The sequence below is a fragment of the Xiphophorus hellerii genome, chromosome 11 (assembly GCF_003331165.1).
Source record: "Xiphophorus hellerii strain 12219 chromosome 11, Xiphophorus_hellerii-4.1, whole genome shotgun sequence".
Classification (NCBI taxonomy): domain Eukaryota; kingdom Metazoa; phylum Chordata; class Actinopteri; order Cyprinodontiformes; family Poeciliidae; genus Xiphophorus; species Xiphophorus hellerii.
The window spans coordinates 22,611,063-22,626,412 of record NC_045682.1 but is presented as its reverse complement, the minus strand read 5'-3'; the positions used below and the strand labels follow the sequence as shown (position 1 = coordinate 22,626,412).

The following is a 15,350-nucleotide window of genomic DNA, read 5'->3' as shown; positions in this document are numbered from 1 at the left end:
GCTCAATGTTCGATTCATCAGTCTACATACTTTTCTACTCTTATCTGTTGTCACGAGATTTGGGAAGTGACCAAGATGTAATCAGTCATCAAGTTGAGAAGATACTACAAATGTCATGAATGGTTTTGATAGCTTTTACTCAGGTTATCTTTCATTTCAAAATATCATTCTTTCATTATATTAAACATTTAAGTATGACAAAAAGCCAAAACAGAAGAAATGTTGGGGCAAATACTTGCAACCATTGCAATGTGGCAAAATATTTTTAAAAAAGCTCACAGAGTACAAATAGCTTTTTTAAGGTGTGGTATTATATCAAAAAGTTGGAATTTAAGTTCATTACTATGATAGCTCAATATTAATGATGATGAAAACAAAAATGAACATTACCTGTATTCTGCTGTTACCCCAGTCGGCTACAATGATGTTTCCATTAGCATCTACAGCCACACCAGTGGGCGCGTTGAACTGGCCATTGCCTTCTCCATGAGAGCCAAATTTAAACAGAAACTCCCCATCTGCGCTGTACACCTGCAACAAGTAGTAATAAATTCATACCACCAGATACACTCTCTGAATATGAAGACTTGCAGGGATCATATTTCTTTTACCTTAACAGAGTGATTGTGAAAATCTGTCACTATAATTTCATTCTTGTTGTTCACTGCAACAAAGTGCGGACCTGAACAGAGACAGAATCATAAACGTTTTGGAAAAACAGATTCATTTTATTTGCACAAATCCTGTCATAGTTATTAGGCTGGTCAAACATGTTTGATCAGGTTGTTGCTGTTCATATTTGTGTAAAAAAACTTTTCTGACAGTCTTTATGCCCTGTTCTAAATTTAGAAACTTTTCTAAAATAGTAGTAAGGAGCAAGATTTTTCAGTTTGAATCATATTTTGCATTGTTAGTGCATGCTAACAGATGTGTGATTGTACTGATGGTTTAAAAAAATTGCAACGTGGGTTAGCTGCATTTATTTTTGAGTTCTTTGATCATCCAGCTAGGTGTTTTTCAGAATCAAACATTTGTTTTTTCATAAAACACAGAAGGATTGTTGATTAACAGAGATCACTAAAAAACATCTGCACGGTTCTGTGAAAAAAAAAAGTATTCAGCCCATTACAGATTTCTTCTGGTTTTGTTTTTATGTCTTAATTGTTTCAGATCAAATTTTAAAGTCAGAAAGAAGGATACGAGTAAATAAGCAGGGGTTTTAAATGCCAATTTCAATTATTTACAACCAAGTATAAATGTCCACATTTTTCTATAATAAATAAAATAATTAATTAAATGTTTTTAGTTCAATTCCACTACATACACCATGGCCTTACTACTGCCTGGCATGTAGAATGACGAAATCCCTTAAACAGTCTGACATGAAGAAGGCTAAAAGATCTCAAATAGCAACACTTCATAAAATCAATAACTCATTTTGCCACTTTTGTCGTCAACTACCATTAAGGTCTTACAATAACTGGCAATTAGTCTTACCTCCCTGTTGCTGAATTTTGATCAACTCTTGTTTTAATAAATCTGATATTGTTTTCATAAATGTGTTAGATGTAAAAGGTGTAATGTATGATGTAAAAGGATACACACTCTAAGACAAGTATTTTTATTTGTCACATCACAAACAGTTATATTCTGTCAAACATAAGATGCGTCTTTGTGTTCACTGTTTTCTGATATTGTAGTTGGCAGTGGTTTTCACCTTTAGATGACAAAAGATGTTTCTTTTGGTTATTCTGCGACTCAATGAATAAGTCTCTGAAGTGCAATTGGTGTGCTTCTCGTTGACTGGCCAAGGTTTCTTCCTGTTTCAGGTTTTCTAGGGAACCAAAGACTTATAAATTATTTTGCTACCCTCTCCAGACTGACAGATGTCAGTCACTTGCTTTTCATCTGTTCTTGAATTGCCTAAGATCAGGCCAAAATCTGTTGCTTTCTGAGATATTTTGCCCTAATTTATGTTCAGACAGGTTATTTTTAAGTTATTTGTTGATTCTAAAGTTCAGACAAACAACCAGACCAAAGTGTGACTAGAGAAATTGAAGAAAATTAAATAAAAATGAGTCACAGTTAATTAATGAATCAACAATTTGGCTATTATATTTTCACATTACGTGACATTAATTTGATTAGTATTTTAAAATGAAAATTAAAAATGACATTTCAAAGAAATTATTTGAAAATATCTGTCCATTATTAAAACACATTCAGTCGTGACAAAAAGCAAGAATTAAGAAAACCTGTAACGGGGCAAATACTTTTTCATAGCACTGTATTTTTGCAAATAAATTTTTATAGTCACACAAAAAACACACACAATGTACATGACAACATGTTGATTCTGTTATTTATGAAATTGTAGCTGAGTTTCAAGCAATCTCTGTACAAGTATATCTTCATCCATCTTTATCAACAGTCTGTCTTCTTTGGAAGTCAGACACGTGATCAGGGAATTGGGTTAGACAGAGGACACCGTGGGATTAAGGTCGCAGCAAGGCCACACTTAGTACTTACTGAAAACTGAGCCAGATTTATTAAAGTTTGGGCCAAGTTTTTCTGAATCAAGAACAGAAGGAAGAACAGAAAGAAAGAACAAGCACGTCATCAGAAATAAAGATAGGCGAGAAAGTAAATACTTAAGCGCAGTCTGTAGAGTTGCTTTCTGTTGCTGCTGCAAACCAAGCAATGGCGGCAAGATGTTAAAGTTACAAATAACTTTAACATTTCATATTCCAATAACTGAAGAACAAAAAATATAGTGTCATTATTTAGCTTCTCGACTGTGGATTAAAATATAGAATGTTACAGAGTAATTTTCTTCCAGTTAAAATAGATTTGGTTTGATCCTCAGCCTTGCCATGTGTGGTCACAACTAAAAGGTCCCATAAAATGGGGAATCCCCAAAGTGGCAAACTTCTACAGAGAATCATCAACTGATTAAAATTTGGAGGCATCAATAGTTTATTTCATGTTTAATCATTTAAATATGTCATTGATGTATTTCTTTTATTCATGAAAAACAGAAATAGTTTCTATTTTTTATCAAATAGATGCAAAATTATTGAAATTCTTATTTCAACTATAGTAAACTATTGGAAAAATACATATGTATATGTACTGAGCAATTTAGCAAAATTGGGCATAACACAGACTATTAAAAGGTGGCAAAGAGTTTCCAATAAACTAATTGGTGTATGCAATATGCATCAACCAGCATAGTGGGATGCATACACCATATTGGCAGCATTAATTTACTTCACCATGCTTGGTGAAGTAAATAAACAATTTTTAAGTTGTTTATTTACCTGTTAATTTACTTCACCATGCTTGGTGAAGTAAATTAACAGGTAAATAAACAACTTAAAAAAATGACTTTGCATCATAGTTGTGTCTGATGCCATGAAATTGGCCTGTTTCTTTAAGAACCTTCTTTCTACCTTTTCTGACACACCTTAAGCACATCCTCCCAACAATGCTTCTCCATGCTGTCCGCTGATTGTTTACAACTGATCTTAGGAGCGCTGTAGTTTATATGATACGCTCAGCTGAGCAGACACGTAGGTCTACCAGGTTTTTCGTAATTGCTGCTGCCGTTTTGGATAAATAGACGACAAATCGGAAATGTCACCAATAAAGCCATGAGAGATTCAAGGATTCCTCAAAATGTATAAATGGGTCAAAACAACATTCCAGGTATGTGTGATGAGGGGATGACATTATAACATGATATAAAGCTTAGAAAAGTCAATTCTGCATGTTATCTCATCCTACTCCATGCCCCTTTTAACCATATAGTATAACCCATCCATCATCTGAACACACTTATCCTTGCAGGAACACAAGGACCTCTCCAGTGGTCATCAGGTGAGAAGCGAGGTATGACCTAGACAAGTTGCCAGTTCATGGCAGATGTAGTACAATATATTTATTAAATACATTTCTTTACAAAGACAAAAAGAAGTGTTATGGAGCTACTTTATGGAACCACTGGATATTTATGTGACTAGGTGAATGAGAAACACCCAGTAAAGCTTTTTATAGAACAAATTTGAGGTTGAAAACAGATTGTCTGAAATCCTGTCTATCAGGGTTCAAAAAAGCTCTGCTAAAGACTTCTAATCTCTCCTTACCTGCAAACTGTCTATCAGACGTCCCTCTGCCTCCAAACTTAGTCACCAGCTTTCCATTGGACTGAAAGATGAAGACACAGCAGGCTTTGTTATCCACAGTGATGATGTGTCCGTTTTTATCCATGGCCACTCCTTTGGGACCCATGAGACGGCCTGCACCAATCTTATTCTGTGGTAGAAGAAGACAAAAAGGATTACTGAACAAACTAAAATCCTGTTGGTTGGAATTGTAGGAGTATTTTGTACAGGGCTTTGTTCTGTTCTGCACCCCTCTGTGTTTAGTAAAGCTCTAGTTTGGAGACGAAGAGAGTTGGATTAAGGGAGATTTATGAGTTGACCAAAGCAAACACATAGAACCATCAATGAACAGACCTAATTGCAAGAATCAATCCTGAATCAACTTGGTTAGATTCAATTTGGTTTTTATTCTTGGTGACTTTGTATTCTTGTTCACTGTCTAATTTTTTAATTCCCACCAGTTCTGTTTTGTTTTGCATTCATGTACCTGAGGTAGACAAAATCCATCTTATCTGTCAAGTTGTTTTTCTCCAGTTGGTTAAAATTTGGTTTTTGATTTGAGGAGAGGAATTGCCAAAACATCCAGATTGTACCTCAGAACCAACAGCCTCCTTAGAGGAACCTTTCTGGGCAGACAGAACATCTGCTGAAGCCAAAGTCAATCCTCTCACCAATAGAGAGAGGACAAAGAGTAGGCGTAACCTGAAGCACAACAGTAAGTTGGTTCTGAGTAAGTAAACAGTCATCTGACCCTGTAATAGCCACTCTTCCTCTGTTCTATGATTAAGGGTGTTTTCAGGCTTTGGAACCCAGTGGACCTCAAAGGTCTTTCTCCATTTGAATTTCTGTGCACTCTCCAAAGAATCCTCAAGTAGGCATTTAGCAACCAAGATAATGCACTTTGAGTTTACATTTTGTGGACACAGACACAAATATTTGCTACAACTAATATTAGTATTAGTAATTAGTTTTTTTCACAAGGCATTACGGAGACCTAGAGCAAAGATAAGGCGGTGTATGATGTGTACCTTGAACTTGCCATCTGAGGAGAAGATGCTGACCCATCTGTTGTCATAATCAGCCACCACAATGTCTCCGTTCATGTCTACAGTGACTCCTGTCGGTCTCTGGAGCTGTCCTGGAGAACGACCTCTGACCCCAAAGCGCATTTTAAACTGCCCATCGTTGGAAAATACCTGCAGCCATTTGCAGAACTCATGTTTAGCACATAACATCAGTGGTAGTCTCTACGTTCACAGTGGTTCTACACAGTTGCATAAACATGCATTGTCCTCTATGTGTCTGGCTCACCTGTATGCACTGGTTGTTGCTGTCAGCCACCACCACTCTACCGTTGCTGGAGGCTGAGATTCCTTGCAGATTTGTGAACTCGCCCTTTTCCCTTCCCCGGGAACCTAACGGGAGAGTTAGGAAGTCAGTAATTGTGTTTATTATTAACACTCTCACTGTGTATGATTTATTATCCTTGACAATCTATACTAGCATGTTCTTGCTAATTCTGAGCAAAGATTATTGAGTGCTTCCCAGCCTACCAGGCAATTAGCAGTTTTGAATTATGTTATTATGCAATTAAAACTTTAAACTCTCGTTCGAGGTAGGCAATGCAACTCACTGACAAAGTGAGTTTTTGTGGGTTATATTATATTAGTTTGGATATAAACAGTGCATGTTACCAGTTTTGTGTTGCATCTGCTTTGACAGAGAAAAGTATGAAAATTTTGCTTGTTGAAAACATTTTTGTCTACCAGTTTCAAGAATTTACTAAGCAACTATTATGCAATAAGAAAAAATAACTCATAAATTGTTAGCCTACTTAACAGGAGACGTTTTGAAATATTTCCTTGAAGTTTGTCTTACCAACTCTGTAGATGAGTTCGTCCTCAATGGGGTTCTCCTTTTTTTTGGTGGTGCTGTACATGCTGGAAGGCCGTCGCACCGCTTTCTGACGGATGTGGCCCCCTGTCCCACTCGGGGACTTCACCCTCCTTTTCACATCATCCGGAGACTGGGGCACGTCTGACGGTTTGACCACCCGCAGACGGAATGGGCTGCCACGTATGGGCTGACCGTACAGCAGTAGGCAGAATGAATACTCTCCTTCGGAGCGCAACGTGTAGCCCACTTCATACGTTCCATTCTTGTTGTCCGTTATTTCTACGTCTGCAGCTCTGTTACCGTCAGCCGACAATATCTCAGCCTTTAAAACAGCATTTCCTGTCCTCACCAACTCTCCATCCTATAAATAATGACAACAATTACTATGGAACGTATTGTAAAGAGACAATTTTAGTGTAAATATAAATGTAAAGTGTAACTAAAATGTTAATATATAGCTAAAAAGAAAAAGCAAAGGTATCTGGTGGCAATAGACTTGATCTGGTACAGTGCCTTACATTCATAACCCCAAAGAACTCACATTTTGCCACAAACGTAATTCTATTTGAGCAGTCTCCAACTCCTTGACTGTTCTGCAATGTTCAGATTAATCCATGCTTAAACATACCAGAACAAAAAGGCTGACTTAAGTTCTTCAAAGGTCTAGTAATGAGTCGATTATTTGATTCAAGTGCATTGGAGTTCAAGCAAAGGAAAAGGATACATAGTTTTCAAAGTGTTTGAGAAGTACAAATTTGAAAATATGCTTAGCACTTGCATTAAGCAATTTCTACTACGACACTCAAACAAAATCTAGTTGGCTATAGAATCCAGCTAAATAGCAGAGCACCAGAATGTATAAAACTTTTACGAAATATAAATACAGCTGCTCATGGATACATTTTTGGAACTTCTTAAGGCACTGTTTGGTCGTTAAAACATCTGAACCTCTGAACATCTAAAAGAGCACTGTCAATCAATCAACTGAAAATGGAAAGAGTATGGGACAACTGCAAAGTTACTAAGATATGGCTATCCACCTAAACGGACCGGCAGGACAAAGAGAGCAATTATCAAAAAACAACAAAAAGGCTCAAAGACTCTAGGAACTACAGCGGTCCACAGCTTAAGTGGGGTGTTTATTAGGAGAGTGTGAAGAAGTTCCTGCTGACAGAAGTAAAAATAAGTCTTACATCCTGCAAGTCATGTGTGGCAGAAGGCAAACAGAATGTCTGGTCAGACAAGACAAACTAAAACCTACAGTATGTATCCTTTTTCTTTCAAGCACTGCTTTGTGTTGGTTTGCTTTATAAAATCCCAATTGAATCTGTGGTTGTAATATGACAAAATATAATAAAACTTCACTGTAAAATATCTTTAAAAGGCACTATAAAACACTTCCAGAGAGGAAAGTAGCATTAAAATTGATAATGGTACACTAAAACCTCAGAATAAAAAAAATCTGTACTTTGTCTTTTGTTGTCACAGTAATGGTTTGGTGCTGCCCAGTAGCTGCATGTCTCAGTCCCTCCCCTGTGGCGACAGACGTGTGTGCCACGGCTGATGTTGTAAGGAGAACGCCCAGGTTCTGGATGGAGCGCCGCAAACCTTCAGTCTCTACCTAGAGGACACAACTGCTGCTTTAATCAACACATAAGTGTTACAGCGGTTGGTGCTGCTGGTGATTAAAATTGCTGAGTTTGAATCATAGCAAACAGCGGATAGTACCTGACAGTCTAGATGTGCGTTCTGATGTGGCTTCTCTGGAAAGTCGTGTCTGGCCAGAGCTGTGACCCGCTCACTCATCTGCTTCTGTACCAGTAGAACCTACACTTACAAAACATGAACCATTTTTTTCCTTTAAAAAAATGCAACGTCCACTATTATAGTTGATTCCCTGATTAGTTGGCTTATGAGTAGCCAGAAAATTATATTTTATGAGTCCACCTCAGTTGCATTCCCATGGCTGAGAGCCTGCTCTGTGAAGCTGCAGCTGCTCTGGATGTGTTCCTTCCCCTGGAGAAGAGAGGAAAGCTGGGCGTGGAGGACCTGCATTCAAAAAAGTGGAAAATGGGTTGACAAGACCAGAGAGCCAGAACATAAAAAAAGCAATAACTGCATGTGTGAAAGTGTATGAAATGGACCTTTTGCTTGGAGCTGCAGATGTTCTCCAAGTCTGTGATGAGGGCTGTCTTGCGGTGATGCAGAACCCGCTCCAGCTCTTCAAACGTACTGTTGATCTCTGCTACTGCCTCAGTTTTTCTTTCATTTAGCTGCCGCGAGATCTCACTCACCAGCTCAACAGCTGCTGTCAGCTGAGGGAGTCTTCAAGACAACCAAAGCAAAGTTTTTCATCAAGATATTTTCAGCTGACCTTAAAAATATATTTGTAAAATTGTAAAGTTAAATTTCCTTTCTAGGATGATAATCAGTAAGAAATGCTTGAGAATTTAAATCACTGCATGAAGGGAAAAGATAAAATCCCCATCAAAGATCAAGTTCTGACCTGCTGTGAATGGCATCAAGCTGTGTTTTTAGCACAGCTTTGTGCTGCTCCACTACGTCCCGCAGAGGAACAGTCATATGATCCCGGTGCTCGCCCTCTGTGCAGTCCAAACACATGGCTGTCTCACAAGACTCGCAGTAGAACTCCATCACCTGCAGGTGGAGCCAAACTTAATCATTATCTCTTAGTAAGCATTGCAAGATATCAATATTTCACATTCCTTTCACTTTATCTATAGCACCAAATAAGACAATTTAGGACCTTTTAGCGAGCAGAGAAGGATTTCCTACCTTTCCTTCATGGTTTGGGCAGCAAAGAGGCTTCCCTGCTACTGCAGCACTGACCGACTCCAACACACTGCAGGCCTCGGGCCGTGAACACTCCGGCTCACGCTGCAGGACCTAACACAACACATTACCATCCTCATTATAAGTTGCTTTTAATAATCACGTCTGTGAATACCCCTTTCTTTTAAATCCATTGTGTTATGAAATTACACAATGGTATTTACAGTCAGTTTAAATCATCTTAAAGAGTTCCTAATCCATGACATAAACATTTACTTTTTAAACTTCCAGTCACTGTTAATTAAATTCTCAAAAGCTATGTTCTTAAAAAAAACCTTTCAGAGATTAAGTCTTCAGAATGACCTCAGTCTGGAAAAATGTCCTCCCTCCCTCTCACAATGTCTTTCCAATTAAATGCAGCTCGAAAAAATAAGCTCACACAGGCAATACGTATACAGGTTTTATTCATTTATTCTAGTCTTTTATTTTCAATGTGTAAATAACAGGTGTGCTTGTATCTGATTAGCATTTTTGCAGTATATATGTATTGTGTAATGCCTTATCAATCAATCAATCAAATTTTATTTGTATAGCACATTTCAGCAGCAAGGCATTTCAAAGTGCTTTACATCATATCAAACACAGAAACACATCTGTGGTATAGACAGACTCTGTGATATAAAATGTAATGTAGGACCAGACCTCCATGAGATTAGTGATGAAGAAGTTGTTCTGTAGAGCTCCCACTCCTTTCTCAGGCAGGATGGATGTTTGTCGACACACAGGACACGAGAGTGTCAGAGACTCTGGAGGAATGTAATTCTGGAGACAGCTGCAGGGAGAAAGTTAACAAGTATGTAACATGATACAGCATTAACAGAGATATTAAACATCAGTTCCTGTAAAAATTAAAAGGGTGCTTTATTATGAAGAGAGACAAAATGAATGCATTCCATCTTAATGAGAAATTAAAGACTGAGTTTTTGTAATTGTGCCTTTAAAAACAAAAGGTAAATGACACTATCCATTACTAAAGAAGGCCTCTCTGAGGAGTCAACAATGTTAAGCTGTTGTTTTGTGTTTAGGGATTTGAATTAGATGTGGTGCTAACAAGAATTTCACAGTTAACAGGATATGATGCAGGAACCACAAACACAGAAGAAGCTACAGTTCAACAACTGTGTTGCATCTTTTTTTTTTTTCCTTTCTTTTTTTTTTAAAAGCAACAATTTTTAGAGACTGACATTTCAGGCTTGGTTGTACAACGTTTACAAATTCCAATGGTTACCTTTCGCAAAAAGTGTGTAGACAGGGCAGGACCTTGGGGTTGTGGTAGTGATCCAAACAGATGCTGCAAACCAGGAACTGCTTGTCTATCTGACGCACCACAGGGCTGGCGCTCCCAGATTCACGCTTGGCCATAGCAGTGGACATTTAATGCCACAGAGAATGACAGCAGTCAACCTGCAGGGATAGAAAAATATTAAATGAATCAGACAAGCTACTCAGATTCTAGACTCTGCTTTCCTATTAGGTGTGAAATTTAGGGCTTCATTCACGTCGTATCAGAAACTGAAGTACAGAAAGATTTATAATTGCAAGATTTTTTAAAGTGTTTTTGTTATGCTGGAATTTATAAGTTAAAGCCAAAAACGGTTACCAGGCTCACATACTCGGTGAGTGTACACCGAGTATGTAAGAAAATCAGTAATACCAAAGAAAAAACTGTATCCACAATTTACAAAAAGCATGGAAAAAAGACACAAAATAACCAAGTTAACTAATAAAATTGATGATGGTTCAACTAGTTAGAACAAGTACACACTTAGAAAAAATATGTTTATTAGAGATTAGGAGGGAGACGCACATAAGTGGCCCCAGGATAAAAATGTAAAATGCAAAACAAGGTTGTTTTGCATTTTATTCCAGTTTGCAGAGAAGTGATTAAGGCCAGAATATCCAAATTAAGTAGATGGAGCATGTGACACAATTCAACAGCTGAGTCATGCTCAGAAGTGCCAAAAGGGATAGCAACATGTTGTAAAAATGCAGCCACATTCTAACTTTTCTTAAAGTGAGGGAAAACATGCCAACTGTTAGATACAATGATAGTGCCTGTAACTGCAGCTAAAATATAATTGTTTTTGCCAAATACACACAAAAGAAGATTTGCCAAACAATGGAAATGTATCTTTTTATGGGACAACAGCAAACTAGAATGAGAGCCTACATAGTGAAACTGGGAAAAATATAAATTTTAGCATTTCTTTGCCTTTTATTGCAACATGCATATGATCTGACAACATCACTCGGGGTTTGGTACTTTGGGCTTCTTTAAGCACAGATATGAATATATTAGAGCCATAAAATCTAATATTTTGAAAGCTCGAAACATGAATAAATTACAATCAGCCTTTTTATAGGTTTTCAAAGCTAATCTGTATTGTAAAACACACTTTAGCACAAAAGACATGTTTTCTGACAAAGCTTCTTTAAAATGAAGTGCCATTACCACAAATGGATACGCCATGTGAAACCATAGTTACTCATCTATTACCTCAAAAGTATCCATAATGATTTCAGGAGTTTGATGTAAATGCTCCTTGTTTAACCAATGAACTCATGTTTTTACTGAAAAGAACTGAAGATCTGAACTATATTCACAAATTACCTAATAATCTTAAAGAATATGCACTGTTGTAAATACAGTCACGTTCATTTAGACATGCATGTTTCCCACATGACTGTGATTATACATTGAACTATCCCTTTGGACATAGTTTGCTTCAAACACTTAATGAAAGAAAATATTTGCCCTGAATTATTCTGAAATCCCCACTCTAAAAGAGATTTTAAATGCCGTAGACACTGAAATTTAATGGTTGCTAAATCTTTGTGGGTCAGCAGAGCAACAGAGCCACCAGCTTTACATAATCTCATCTAGAAATACAGCTGCAGACCTGGATATTCTGCCTAGCAACACAAACCACTCCTGTCTACACATGGCCCACTTCCATATTCATTTGTGCAAGCACAAACTTTATACTTAAAAAGCATGCCGCCAGCAGCTGATAAAATATTTTTGTAGCTGGTCTATAAAAGAAAAATCCAATAAAACAATTAAGCACCATGTCAGATTTATTTTTGTTCTGGACACTTCTTCTGGCTGTGTCCTTTCAGAGCTCTACCCTGCACATGTTAGTTTGCATCTCGGTGTTGCTAACTGGTTCCATCCATGTGGTTTGATCACATTTTCTCAGTAGGTCAGCATATATATTATTTATGTATCAGGCATGCACTCATTTCCTTGCTCAAAGACTAAACAGAGAGCAGTTTGTGTCTGAAACAAGCATATTGAACATATGCAGTAAGATTTCAACTGTTACAGTATAAAGAACATCTAAGTTCATGTTCAAAGGTTGAGTTTGATTTATCAGCCCCCACCTCACTCTGTTCTTCTCTGCACATCTGTTGAACCTGAATCTAATGCAGCCCTCAATCCCCGATATTCAATCTGTACACATACCCTATTGTCACACGCAAACATACAATCTTGGTGATTAAGAGCCTAAGTGTATATCTTTCCAGTACTTGCAGAGAAGAACCAATGACATGCAGCCCTTACAGTGATGGGGTTAAAGGTCATATCTGTTGCTTTTAGTCATAAAAATGACACAGAACTTTCACCATGTGAGAACGGTGTGAACAAATGAAATGTTTAGCAGCAAGTATCTTAAGTTTCTCTAAATATACGTGAATATGAATCGTTCTGCTCTTGGCTTTAAACTAAAAGGGAAGAGTTTATTCTTAATGAACCAGATATGAAGACGCATACTATACTGTGAAAAAGTATTTAGCCTTTTATGAATTTCCTCTTATTTATTTATTTTTGTCACACTTAAATGTTTCACATAACTAAACAGAGTTTAAAAAAAACAGAGTGAATATACAAAAAGAAGTTTTCAAATGATGTTTCATTTAAGGAAAAATGTCATCCAAACCAGTCCGGCTTTATGTACTAAAGCAGTTGCCCCTGTTTTTACATCATGAATTAACTCTGATTAATGTCATATTTTGGAAAGCTGAGTTCAACTTCATTAGCCAGACCCTGACCTGATTGCTGCCTGACGTGCAGAACGAAGAAATCACTGACAACAATATGTACGCTAAAAACAAGGCCGCCAACCGTTAGGAATAGGAGTAAGATACTTTAGCACACACAATTTGATTGACAGCTTAGTTAGGCTGCTACATTCTTTTGCATGCTAAAACACCTTATCTAAAGCACATATTTGGCTTTTATACAGAATGAAGCATGCTAAATTAGACACTATCCAAATGTTTCATAAATGACCTAACATTAAAATCTCAATCTACCAAAATACCAATCACCTCTGCATGCATCATCTTACAGGTCCCCAACATACATTCTGATTAATTCAGCTAATAATTTATATGAGCACCTAAGAGCTCATATAATTATTACTCACTTTATTACTCACAAAGCACTGAACCTTCATTCCGAGATGGTTAGAATATAAATGTGAAGCAGGCAACGACATCCTGGCAAAATTAACAAACCCCATCCTGATGCAGCAGAACTCTGAATTCTACACCCTTAACCCCAATGCATGAACGCTATGTGAAATTGGGATGTTCAAAAGCAACACACATTCGACAAAGACTTGACAGGACATAAAGTTTCAAAAAAGATGATTAATTCCCTTAAGCTTAGGTCCATAAAATACATATTTTTGTCATAGCCAACATACATAGCAAGATAGGAATTGTATGCTTTTCTTCAGCAGGATCAACTACTCTGATTGTTGTTGATTAATGGATCTAAACACAGGGGAATCCTTAAAGGAAAGCTGTTAGAGGCTTTAAAAGACTTGAGGTTGGGACAGAGGTTCCTCCTCCAGCAAGACAACCCTAAACTTACAGCTAGACTGGTGTAGCATACGTCTTAGGGTACAGTCAAAGTTCAGACATCAAATGGCAAACTTTGTGGTGAAAACAGTATGAGAAAACTCAGAAGGAAAAGGGTATGCTGAGTTTATTCAAATAAACTCCAAGAAGATTTAGGCTGCCATCAATCAATACATAAATCACTAAATGAATAAAATAAAAGGAGTTCGATATCTCATGTATAAACTGAGGAAAATAAAATGTGGACTGAATACATTTTCATTTGATGTGTTTGAATTTATTGGCACAGGGAGGAAATAACAAAAAATGTCACTTTAATTTAAGCTTTCATTTGAAATGTTTGACTCAAGCATGAAGAGGCATTTTAAAACAGATTTTGTTCTTATTAAATGAATACATGTTCAAAACTGATGCAAAGGGAGCAAAGAAATAAAATGCAACAGCTCTTGCTCCATATCAGAGAAGAGGTGAGCACGATCATAGATATGTGTTAAATGCCTTCAGAAAATTGCTGATATCTCCAAGCATTTATTCATGCACAGTTAAACTCCAAAGTGAGGCAGAATTTTTTGATTTGATGCTCTTAAGCAACCGTGACTGGTCGACTGTCAGACTCTGAAGTGATTGAAGGCGTGCAGATTTGAATTTAGCCTCCGCAGTCCAACACAGCGGGGTAGTTAGATGCCAAACCCACAGAGGCAGGACTGCAGGAAGTTTTTTTTTAAAAATATTCATGAAAGGAAGCATCTTGCAGGGAGCTGTCAGTTGATGCCATAAAAATGATGAGTGTTTTAATTTCCCTGAATGATGCTCACTGTGAACCAGTAGCAATGTTGTGGATGACCTCAGGCTTGAGTAATTCCCCCCAAAAAACTCTTAGGATTAGATTATGTGTGTGTGTGGGTGTGTGTGTGTGTGTGTGTGTGTGTAACTAAACTGTTTGTGGGTGTGTATTGCAATGCATGAGTCCAGCAATTGTTTTGTTGTAACGAAAAGCTAACACCCAGGCACACAATACTTCCTTTCACTGTCGACTTTGTAGAACACAAAAGCTGCTCATTTTCTCTTTCAGAGCTAAAACCTCTGCTGTTGAGTTTATGCTACAGTAAAGGTCTCACAGTTTATGCGTACTCCTCCTTATGGTTTAAGTATATAAATATAGACAAAAGCAGTGCGGCGTTAACCTTACATTTTAACAACTGAGTATAAGGAAGAGGCAGACATTGTAAATACAACGAATATTTTCTTCTGCTTCTGGTCACTATGATGCACCTGTACAACACCAGTAAATGTGTGCTGACGGCCTGTGCAAACACCAGTCTGAAAACTATACAGTCACAAATGCAGACAACACGAACATAAGGCTAAAGAGTCAAGAGTTGACAGAGACACTACCTACTGTCAGCAGAGAGGACAGCAGCCGCGTAAAAGGTTTCATAGCTGGTCCGTGAGAGTTTCCCTGAGGAACAACCGCATTCCCTGACTCACACGTTAATGCTCACTTTCATCTACTCTGTCTCTTCCCTCTCTTCCCCTTCCTTTTCCTATTTCCATGTAAAACCATACGTA

The 15,350-nt window shown here is 37.5% G+C and overlaps 1 protein-coding gene across 5 annotated transcripts in view; it reads right to left on the bottom strand.

The window, feature by feature from the left end:
- The window catches only part of trim3b (tripartite motif containing 3b), a 34,813-nt gene that overhangs the window by 3,389 nt on the left and 16,074 nt on the right, over positions 1 to 15,350 (bottom strand). For 2 of the 5 annotated variants that reach the window (XM_032575947.1, XM_032575946.1), the window contains 15 exons: positions 10,141 to 10,316; positions 9,555 to 9,684; positions 8,856 to 8,966; positions 8,566 to 8,717; positions 8,204 to 8,384; positions 8,007 to 8,108; positions 7,788 to 7,886; positions 7,528 to 7,680; positions 6,042 to 6,420; positions 5,475 to 5,578; positions 5,192 to 5,359; positions 4,146 to 4,314; positions 2,530 to 2,571; positions 612 to 682; positions 391 to 531 (listed from right to left, as the gene is read on the bottom strand). In XM_032575947.1, the coding sequence (XP_032431838.1) occupies positions 391 to 531; positions 612 to 682; positions 2,530 to 2,571; positions 4,146 to 4,314; positions 5,192 to 5,359; positions 5,475 to 5,578; positions 6,042 to 6,420; positions 7,528 to 7,680; positions 7,788 to 7,886; positions 8,007 to 8,108; positions 8,204 to 8,384; positions 8,566 to 8,717; positions 8,856 to 8,966; positions 9,555 to 9,684; positions 10,141 to 10,286 (2,148 nt within the window). In that variant the 5' untranslated portion in view covers positions 10,287 to 10,316. Of the gene's footprint in view, positions 1 to 390; positions 532 to 611; positions 683 to 2,529; positions 2,572 to 4,145; positions 4,315 to 5,191; positions 5,360 to 5,474; positions 5,579 to 6,041; positions 6,421 to 7,527; positions 7,681 to 7,787; positions 7,887 to 8,006; positions 8,109 to 8,203; positions 8,385 to 8,565; positions 8,718 to 8,855; positions 8,967 to 9,554; positions 9,685 to 10,140; positions 10,317 to 15,176; positions 15,314 to 15,350 lie in introns of those variants that run through there. The other 3 variants (XM_032575943.1, XM_032575945.1, XM_032575948.1) reach the window with 3 other exon arrangements.